This window comes from Anolis carolinensis, chromosome 2 (genome assembly GCF_035594765.1).
Source record: "Anolis carolinensis isolate JA03-04 chromosome 2, rAnoCar3.1.pri, whole genome shotgun sequence".
NCBI classification, from domain to species: domain Eukaryota; kingdom Metazoa; phylum Chordata; class Lepidosauria; order Squamata; family Dactyloidae; genus Anolis; species Anolis carolinensis.
Genome location: NC_085842.1, coordinates 26731794 through 26743094, shown reverse-complemented (window position 1 = coordinate 26743094; position 11301 = coordinate 26731794). Strand labels below are relative to the sequence as shown.

The window sequence follows — 11301 nt, the reverse complement described above, 5'->3', positions numbered from 1 at the left end:
TTGATCAACTTTTCCACCATTTCATTTTGGGATTATTATTTGCTTTAATAAAGATATTAAAAGATTATTGGTCTCTGTGTTGGTTTTCGGTGCTCTGGCTACCTGGGCTGCAACAAATACATATAAAAAGAATACATACATATATTACACAGCACAGATAGTTTATGCATAAAATAAGATGTTGAGCTCCTTCACATGGACACATGACAAACCAGTGTCAAATAAACACCAAATTGAGATAAAGAATCAATTGCCATCTTGGGTTTTCAGCACTAGAAAGTTTTTTGTATTCAAGTGAGGTCTAAATAGTATAATGTAACATTTGGGGATAAATATGCAACCCAGTAACCCCAAACTGGAGGATAACATAGAGAAGAGCTGCACAGCTACCATGTATTTCCCTTTGGTGCTCAGATAGGTGGGCACAAAGGAGATCCAAACACTGCAAAATACCAGCATGCTGAAGGTGATCAGCTTGGCCTCATTGAAAGCCCCTGGCAACTTTCTGGCAAGGAAAGCCACCGTGAAACAGACGGCAGCCAGAAAGCCCATGTAGCCGAGGGCACTGTAAAACATGACCATAGACCCTTCATTACATTGCAATATGATCTGCTCAGGTTGAGAGTGCATGTCGGCATCTGGGAAAGGAGGAGAGACTCCCAGCCAGACCATACAGATGCCCACTTGAGCACCAGAGCAAGAAATGACAATGGAGTTGGCCAAACTCTTCCTCAACCATTTCCTCATCCTGCTTCCTGGTTTAGTGGCCATAAAGGCCACCACTACGGTGATGGTTTTTGCCAACAAGGATGAGACAGCCACTGAGAAGATGGTGATGAAAGCGGTTTGACGAAGAAGACAAGTTGCCATCTGTGGTTGGCCAATGAAGAGAAAGGAGGACAAGAAGGAAAGCAGGAGGGAGACGAGAAGCATGTAGGTGAGATCACGGTTGTTGGCTTTGACCATGGCTGTTTCCTGGTATTTGAGGAAGATACCTAAGACAAACCCTGTGATTAGAGAAAAGAACAGGGCAAAGAAAGCTATGCTGATTCCCAAAGGGTCTTTGTAGGAGAGGTAGCTGATAGACTTGGCAAGACATTCTGTGTGATCCTTGTTGGAGTAATCTTCATCTGGACACTTAATGCAGTGATCAGCATCTAAAAAGAACAGTAGATGTAGAGTTACCACAAAGCAATGTAACATCTGATCTGTATGAAATAGGTATACAAATCTAAAATTTACTGATAATAAACAGATTTGCAAGTCTTCCCCAGCAAGGCTCTCAGCAAGTAGGGCTGGAACATTTCAGTCAAAGCAGACAAGACAGACATCCCTCCATATTTGTGGGATTAACTTCTGCAGATTTGATTTACAGACTTTATTAGGATGTTCTTCAGGAATTTCTAGGTTCTGCACTTTGACTCTGTTTTTCACCAGATGCTGACATTAAATTTCCACAGCAGGACCTGGAGATTTCTAGAGTAGGATTCTCTATGAAGAAAAAGTATTTTTCTTCTTAGTTTTTCTACTTTTGTAGGGACTCTGTGCCTCCAATCCCCGTGAAAATGAACGTAAAGATAAAAGAGCAAGTAGAGGGGTTTTAGAAAAGAAAAGAACTGTATCAGGGTAATATAATTCCTCAAGTCTGACCATAATTCAGCATGATTGGTAGCTCCTTGTCCTTTTTATTAAGCATAGGAAATAACTTCATAACTTTATAATAATAGTAATAATAATAATAATTATAATAATTATAATTACTTTATTCTTATACCCCGCTACCATCTTCCCGAAGGGACTTGGAGCAGCTTACATATGGGGCAAAATGCCCACAAAACACTAATACAAATACAGTAGAGTCTCACTTATCCAACATAAACGGGCCAGCAGAACGTTTGAAAAGCAAATATGTTGGATAATAAGGAGGGATTAAGGAAAAGCCTATTAAACATCAAATTACATTAAGAATTTACAAATTAAGCACCAAAATATCATGTTTTACAACAAATCAACAGAAAAAGCAGTCTCGACTGCGCCCCTGTATGTTTTGCGCCCTAAGCGACCGCTTAATTCGCCTCATTGTTGGGCCGGCTCTGATTGGAGTAAAAACTGAGCTATCTGTCTCTATATGCACGGTACTTCCTCCAGTTAAACTACTGGAAACAAACTGTTTACCAGACTTGGGTATTGCAAATAGTGGATATGTGACCCTTTTGACTACAGTATTTTCCTGGACTGTGTTCTAATTTACAATTTCTTGACCTTGGACTCTTTGTGTTGTCGAAGGCTTTCATGGCCGGGATCACAGGGTTGTTGTATGTCTTTCGGGCTGTGTGGCCATGTTCCAGAAGTATTCTCTCCTGATGTTTCGCCCACATCTATGGCAGGCATCCTCAGAGGTTGTGAGGTATGGATAAACTAAGTAAGGAAAACCCTTTTCCTTACTTAGTTTATCCATACCTCACAACCTCTGAGGATGCCTGCCATAGATGTGGGCGAAACGTCAGGAGAGAATACTTCTGGAACATGGCCACACAGCCCAAAAGACATACAACAACCTTGGACTCTTTGTTGCCCACTTTTGCTACGACCTCTGGACTCTGATCAGGTGAGATCCTTGTTCAGTATTGAAAGCGGGACACCTACCTTCCCGGGTGGAGATGGTTCCTTCCGCACAAAGGGCACAATCATAGCAGCAAGCCTGCTCTCCTTCCCTCATCAGTTTGGCATATCCAGATTGACAACTTTCAGTACATCTAGATATGGGCACAATCTAAGGAACCCCAAGAGAATGTATTAATTAAGAGGTTTGTCAGCAGGAATTGAATGGAGAAAGAGAAAGAAGTCTCAGGACAATGCTTGACCATACCGGTTGATCACCTGAAGATTCAATCATGCAAAAGGCCCAAAGATGTGCCAAGTCCAGTCTGCAATTTAAAACACCAACAATATTCAATCTCCCAGGATCACTGTGGTAACCTGGTCAAGATCTTACCACTCCGATCCAGGAAAGGCTGCAGCTGCATTACAAATCTTACCTACCAGAAGATCCTTTGTGCCATGGATATATTTCTGGTGCATTAAGGGGAATGACCCCTCTAGAATAGGTTGACTATATAATAGTGAGAAAACATTCATTGTGAAAATAGAGATAGTAATGGAAGGGCAGAAAAGTTTCTGAAAGTAATATAAAAGTTAAATAAAAGAAGAAAAGGCAAAATATATCCCATTTACAGATTGAGTGTAGCTTATCCAAAATTCCAAAATCAAAATTATTTACATGTGTACTTGAATAGTGACACCTTTGCTTTTTGATAGTTTAGTGTAAATTGTACATTTTGTTTCATAAGCAAAATTATTGCAATTGTTGTGCACAAAATTACTTTCATATCCATATAAGGTGCATATGAAACATTAATGAATTTTGTATACAGAGGGATGTTGTATGTCTTTCAGGCTGTGTGGCCATGTTCCAGAAATATTCTCTCCTGACGTTTCGCCCACATCTATGGCAGGCATCCAGTTAGTTATGGATGCCTGCCATAGATGTGGGCGAAACGTCAGGAGAGAATACTTCTGGAACATGGCCACACAGCCCGAAAGACATACAACATCCCTGTGATCCCGGCCATGAAAGCCTTCGACAGCACATTTGTATACAGAGTTTACAGCTGTACTCTTGCATCTATATAAAGTCTATTAAAATCAGAAGGGTTGACCTAAGAATAGATAGAAGGATTGCCTGAGAACAGCCATTAGAAGAAATACATAGAAATATCTTATTTGCCCACCTGATTAAACCACTCGGCCCATACAATGGCACTCTGATCTATGGTGAACTTGACCTTTGAGGAGTTCCATCTCTCTATACTTCCGACCTCGATTCCAGCAGTGGATTTGTTGGGGGAAACCACCCAGTTCATGATATGAAAGTCAGCTGCCAGATCACCATTCTCATCTAAATACATACCATGCCTGGAAGTATTATAAAGTTCAAAGTTTCTAAGGAAAGGATGAAGCTAGAATGATGTGGGGGAAGAAGTAAATGTATTACCATCTTTAGGTCTTCTAATTCTAGGACTCCAACAAACTAAACCTCATCTAGCTCCCCAGCAAGGAGGAGACACCTACAAGTAATTGTTTCCATGACCTGGACAAATGTACTGTTCAACAAAATGAACCAGGATGCCTGCACAGTGTTTCATCAACAGAGTATATCTAATAACATAAGCAGATAAGTTGTGGGGTAATGAACAAATGGAGGAGGCACCTCCAAAATATAATTCCCTGCTCCATTCCAGAACAGAATGACTGGGGACTTTCCTATGGAACTTTCCTTTGGGTCTTTATACGTAGAAAAAGAAATACCTTCCATGAAGGGACCTTTTGAGGAGTCATCCTGTCTCCACCTGTCATTCTCATTCCCTTCAGTTGGGAAAAGTGTGCCTCGTGCAAGGTCCGTGCCACAGCCTTGAGAGCATTATAAATGCTATAGGTGTCTTGAGAAAGGATTCTCTCAATCACATCTTGAGGTAGCTCCTTCACAGCATTTTTTTCTACACATCTTTTCCTGATTTTCACAGATGGAAATGGCAATGAAAAGGAACAACGAAATGTCGCTTCTCCAAACTGTTCAAGATAAATCATATTGTGGTCAAAGTCATTATAGTGTCTCCTTTTATTCATCTGGACAGAGAAGGACAAAGAGACATGTTTGTGCTGGAGATCAACCACTCTGTGCAGCAATCTCATGGTGTGGTCCTGAAAAGCTGTTGAAATCCAAACTTTCCCCACAGTTGAGTTTCTGGTCTTTTCAACATGTCTTATAAGTAGCCCTTGCGTATACACAATAAAAGTGTCCAGTTGATAAACAGCTACATTGACTATTTTATCCAAAAGAAATGAAAGCATATTGAACTTGGTGCTGGTTGGGAATTGCTCTCCGAAATTCAGCACAGGAAGCGTTTCTGAGAATGCAATGCAAACACCATTCTTGGTGGCCACAGATCTGAAGGTACTCAGGAACTTTTCACCAGTGTCATTCTCGGGAGCAAAAAGGCCAATCCAAGTCCATTTAAAATGCAGGAGCAGTTTGACAATGCCAAGATATGGGGGTTCCTGCTTTGGGGCCATTCGGTACAGGAACGGTAACAGGCTTTTTCCACCAAAAGCATTACTAAGGAAGCCATAGCTGACCTGATAAAGAAAGGAAAAGTTTGGTGCTATGTTTTGATTTTGAAGATGAACTCCAAATTTGTGTAATGAACTATGTACTTTAGTTTAGCTTTAACAACTTCACCCTTTCTTAGGGTTAATGTGCTTTATACAAATATAGGTTTGGCATTCTCTTGCTTTCAAATATAAAACTGAATTGTTCATTTTAAAATATCATTAAAAGAAGTAAGTTAAACGCCAGCTTCTGCCGGAAGCTGCCACAGGATTTTGTTCTCTTCCTTTCTCACTTTACAGCTCTCTGCAATCTCCAAAAGCAGGTATAGGTAACTGCTTAGCCATTTTGAACTCATTTAAGGATAAACAAATGATCACAATAACAAACAGGTTCAACCCTTTTGAGTCCTGCCAGGAGGAGTCCAGCGTTGGATAGTCTCCTCACTCAATGACAGAAAGCTTTAAAATTGCCATGTTGCCCTTTTCCCCATCAGATGGGGGAAAGAGGAGAAAAAATGTGGGTAGCTCAATTGGAGCTACCCAAAACACGCCTTACCTAGAGATCAATGGGGTGGGGCCAAACTAGCGTCATCTGATGTGCTCACCAGACTCGATCCCCAAAGAGGAGAAAGGGGTCAAAAGCCCCAAGTGTGATGAGGTCCATAGAGTCTGAACCAATTCAACATAATTTGCAACAGCCACAAAAACAAAGTTTCTGGAGTATAACAACTGCTTTCAAAGTACATTCAATTGGAGCTACCCAAAACACATCTTACATGGAGATCAATGGGGTGGGGCCAAGCCAGTGTCGTCTGATGGCACTCACCAGACTCGATCTCCAAAGAGGAGAAAGGGGTCAAAAAGCCCCAAGTGTGATAAGAATCATAGAATCATAGAATAGTAGAGTTGGAAGAGACCTCATGGGCCATCCAGTCCAACCCCCTGCCAAGAAGCAGGAAATCGCATTCAAAGCACCCCTGATAATGTCCATAGAGTCTAAACCAATTCAATTACTTTTACTTGAGGCATCCAAACAACAGCTCAGGTAAAAGCGAATTGGATACCTGGTAAAACCCAGATCCGGGCCGTACCAGGTATGGACCAAGTGTGGATTGGGCCTGGGGACTGCACCAGGCGATCCCCAGGCCTAATCCATACAGCCCTCTTTGCTATCTAAAAATAAGAAAGGGAAGACTTGAAGAGCAACTATGAAGAAACTACCAATAGATAGGTAAACACATATAATCTACCAAAGTCAGATACGTTTTTCCTTTTCTACATATGTGAAAACTGTGTGGTATAATCATGATGAGGGAAATGCACTCATTTGAAATGTTGTGGTGCATAAGACTGCTAAAAAGACAAATGAAGAACAAGATATGAATCATTTCAAGAAGCCCAAATAGCTAAACTGAGGTGAGCACACTTGGTGCATATCATAAGACAACATGACTCACTGGAAGACAGTAATGCCCAGTGAAGTAAACACCGTAGGAAAAGAGGAAGACTGAGTACCCCTTATCAAAAATGCCTGTGACTAGAAGTGTTTTCTATTTAGGCTTCTTTTGGTTATTAAAATACCTGCACATGAGATATATAAGAGAGGGACCCCAAGTCTAAACAGGAAAACCACTTACTTTTCACATACACCTTAAACACATAGCCCGAAGGCAATTCAATAAACAATATTTGAAACAAAGTTTGTATACCGTGAACCATCAAAAAGCAAAAGAACAACTAGCTCATTAACTAATGAGATAATTTTTCATTTTGCAGTATTTTGGATTTCAGAATCATAAAATCATCGAACTGGAATAGACCATAACTAAAGAAATTTTACCACACTCACACACACACATATATACATATACAGTGTTCCCTCACTACTTTGTGGTTCACTTTTTGCGGATTTGCTGTTTTGCGGTTTTTCAATAAACTCTAAAAGACTATTATAAATAATAAAAAATACAATTTACAACCTAAGGAAGGGAGGAAGGAAAAGCCAGAGGGAGAGAAAAGCAGCCCAAGTGGCAATGGGAGGAGAAGAAGGTGATTTATCAACACACGATTGGTTGAGAAAGACTTAAAATAGTGTATAACTACTAAAATAACGTATAAATATTAAAATAAATATAGTGTCTGTACTTTGCGGATTTTCACTTATCGCGGGTGGTCCTGGAACCTAACCCCAGCGATAAGCGAGGGAACACTGTACATACACATACACATGGGGTTTGTTTTCAAAAGACAGCATTAAAACAAATTTTACAAGAATAATAATATGCAGAAGGTGTGCATTCTTTTGCTTTAAAATGTAATTTTCCAAGCCTAGTACTGAAGTGATCTGATACATTTTAGTATTTTTAATCTGTACATAATATCTACTCTTGGCCAACAATATGCTGCCCCCATAACTCAATTTTTCAAGTTTTATGGATTTGGTATTAATAAAAATGGTTTCTGTCCCAGGGGTGGAAGGAACACAGAAGGTCCTAGATGTGGTGTATTTTTAGGAATGACCAAGGAAGGATGCTATTTGTTAATGATATTAACATCCATGAAATGACATGTGTTCGTTTCACCCCGAGTCCAACCCTACTTTTTGAAGGCTGTTATATAAACCCATCCTGCAACCATTCATACCTGTGGAGTTTTGTAGATGTCCAAGATGCTTGAGATGTGTCTGGAAATTTCAGTGTTGGCCCCTTCAAGAACCACCAAGAGGTTGCTCTGCTTCCCACAGCTATAATTTGGAACGCTCTGTTGTCCAGTTGATAGCAGGTCTATCATGGCGTCATAAGTTATCTTTTCATTGAAATAGTTCTCATAGACATTATAGCCCAGTGTGATGTTGGGTAAGAGCAATGGATCTTGGTTGATCTCATGAATGGCAAACAAGAAAGGTAGGATCTGCCAGTATTCCATATTCGCTGTACTGCAATGAAATGAAAGCCATGAGATTTTCATCCTCTGCTTGGCAAAAATATATGAAGAGGAGGAGAAGGAGAAGAGTGGGAAGGGGGAGAAGGAATATAGATGAGCAGCATGTACATATTACCAGAAAAGTGGAAGGTTTGCAGCTGCCCAAAGATGCCAGGTCTTGATGACACCTTAGCCATTCTTTTCTCTGGAAAAATGGAAGCCATTTCTGTCCAAAAGGAACCATAGAAGAGCATGACATGTTTTGGTTTCTTACCTGAAAGAACGTATCTGAGGAGGTCTGAAAAACACATATGGATAAAGCATGCGATTTGCTGTCTCTGTGATCCCACCAATTGTGTAATCTCCAGGCCTGTAATAATTAAATGGGCTAATTCGATCTGAGATCAATTTCATTTGGCATTTTGCCTTCACCATCCCATAGACATCTCTGTGTAGCAGCATAAGCAGCATCAGCCACCACCATATCATGATGGAGATGCCTATTAGCATTGATCCCTCAAATTTTCTCTCTCCTTCACAATTTCTCATATGCAGACACCACAAATACTTTGGTTCAAGCCTCGGAGCAGAATAATTAGATGCCAAACTAACATAGTCTAACCGTGGCCTCAAATGTGAAGGGAGAGATCACTATTCAACATCACACTGGCATCGTCTCTACCTTTCTTTAGTCCCAGTCCAAATTCTCAATGGAAGAGAAGATATTTATAATTTATTTGCTCCAGCTTGTCAGATTCCGCAGCTGCAGCATTACTAAGCATTGTTATTGTTTTGAGGTTTCTCCTGTTAGTTTCAAGGATGATCTTTAGACAAATAGCCCCTGAGAAGTAGAAAAAATCACCATCATTTTGATAATCCCCAAACAGCAAAAATATAATAACTCCTGTCCTGTGGCATAATAAGTAGATAGGTCATAAGTGATTCCAGGTAGAGATGTTCCACCAGGGGAAAAAAAACACGTCTCTTCAACTTAGAAGTGTTGTTCTTTTTCAAGGGTTAGAAAAGTTTTGTTTGTTTTTGGTCAAGAAAATAAACCTTGACATATACAATGTTATGACATGTCAGTGCTTCCAGTACACCTGTTGTAGTATGGTTGGCTCCACGTTTGTGGATTTGAGTTCTTAAGATTTGATTATTCATCGATGTGATTAAAATGTGCTTGCTAGAAAACTTGTGGTCATCCAGTGTCAATTTATGGTCAGTTTCTACTACAAATTGATCATAGAGTCATGTTGGATGACCTAAAGATTACTAGAGTAATGGAATATTTCTCTAGAAATCTCTAAATACCCAGTACAAATATAGAGTCAAATTGTGCACTGGTCCGTTTTTGGATTATTGAATTATGTTTTATGTTTTTTATATATTTATGTATTAATTTTGAAATGTAATTTTATGCCATGTAACATTGTGTTTTTAGGGCTTGATCACCATGTAAGTCACCCCGAGTCCCTTCGGGGAGATGGGGCAGGATATACTAATAAAGTTGTTGCTGTTGTTGTTGTTGTCGTTGTTATTATTATTATTATTATTATTATTATTATTATTATTATTATTATTAAATTCATGTAGAGTTGTGCTGAAGAACCTAGACATTTCTAGAGAAGTGTTTTCTCATGTTAAAAAATAGCAATTTTACTATTACTTTGTGTGTGTTTTTAGGAACAGCTCTATATCCTTAACCCCAATGACAGCAGATTTGACTTTACAGATTTGATTAAATATGAACTTGTTTAAAAGGTTCTTCTTAAGAAATTCTGGGTTCTCCAGTGTGAGTTTATCTCGATGCCATTGAAACGGCAAAGGTTTGAGGTAATGAGACAAAGAGAGTTCTGAGTGCTGAAGGAAAATGATGTTTATTTTCAGTGGTCACAGAGAATAAGCATAGGAAGGACCCTCTCCTGTAATCAGGAAAGCAAGGGTAACAAACAAAGAAACACAGGGCTTTTTATACCATTTTGCACCCTTCTGCATACGTCATATGGGCATCATCCATCATCAATTAGTGTCACTTTACTAAAACATAGGCTACTTTCAAGACCTCTGACCCTTCCATTAGGCCTTATCTAAGGAATTCTTATCTTGGCTTTTAGGGGTCCCACTTAGTGAGGAATTCCCTCCATCTAAGCTTTTAAGGTGTCATTAGCACCCCTTCATGGCGCCAGGTTACCTTAAGCTTATTTTGACATCCCAAACCCTTGATTAATTTCCCGTTGCCTGGTACGGAAGCTTATCTGGTCTTGTTGACACTTTAACATATGTCTCTGCTACTTAGGGTGAACTTTGGTCTCTGCTATGAGAAGACTAGGCAGAAGGTATTTTGGAGAATATATGCACACATTCTGCTTGTGATTATATATATTTTCTATTCCCATTTCTAATATGATTACATTCAATATATAGTTTCCAATACAAGCATTATATTTTCCCAATACACCTTCATCACCATCTCTATACAGATGACACTCAACTCTATCACTCTTTTCCCCCAAGCTCCAAGGAAGCCTCCCATGTCCTGACCGCTGTGGTGGACTGGATGAGAGCTAACAAGCTGAAGCTGAATCCAGACAAGACAGAGGTCCTCCTGGTCAGTCGCGGGAACGATCGGGGTATCAGGTGGCTACCTGTGTTCGATGGAGTTACACTCCCTGTGAGGACCCAGGTCCTCAGTCTGGGGGTCCTCCTGGACTCAATGTTGGCACTTGATTCTTAGGTCTCGGCGGTGGCCAGGAGGGCCTTTACACAAACTTGTGCACCAGCTGCAACCGTACCTTGAGAAATCTGACTTGGCCATGGTGGTCCTCGCCTTGGTTACATCTAGACTGGATTATTGCAATGTGCTCTATATGGGGCTGCCTTTGAAGATGGCCCAGAAATTACAATTGGTGCAAAGATCGGCAGCCAGGTTGTTAACAGGAGCCAGCTACAGGGAGCTCCATTGGCTGCCGATAATTTTCTGGTCCCAATTCTAAGTGCAGGCTATGACCTACAAAGCCCTCAACAATTTGGGTTCTGCTTATCTTCATGAGTGTATCTCTCCCTACAAACCAGTGTGGGCTCTTAGATTTTCCGGGAAGGCCCTTCTCTCACTCCTGCCTCTGTCACAAGCACGGTTGGTGGGGATGAGAGAGAGGGCCTTCTCAGAGGTGGCCCCCCGACTCTGGGACTCTCTCCCCAGGGAGATCAGAT

The 11301-nt window shown here is 40.4% G+C and overlaps 1 protein-coding gene across 1 annotated transcript; it reads right to left on the bottom strand.

Moving 5' to 3' along the window:
- Positions 1-246: 246 nt before the first annotated feature.
- LOC100552059 (vomeronasal type-2 receptor 26-like) lies at positions 247-8094 on the bottom strand. Its single transcript, XM_008105680.3, has 3 exons — positions 7813-8094; positions 2647-2773; positions 247-1157 (listed from the first exon to the last, which is right to left on the bottom strand). Exons 1-3 carry the CDS (start codon positions 8092-8094, stop codon positions 247-249), a joined length of 1320 nt encoding a protein of 439 aa, XP_008103887.3.
- Positions 8095-11301: the final 3207 nt, after the last annotated feature.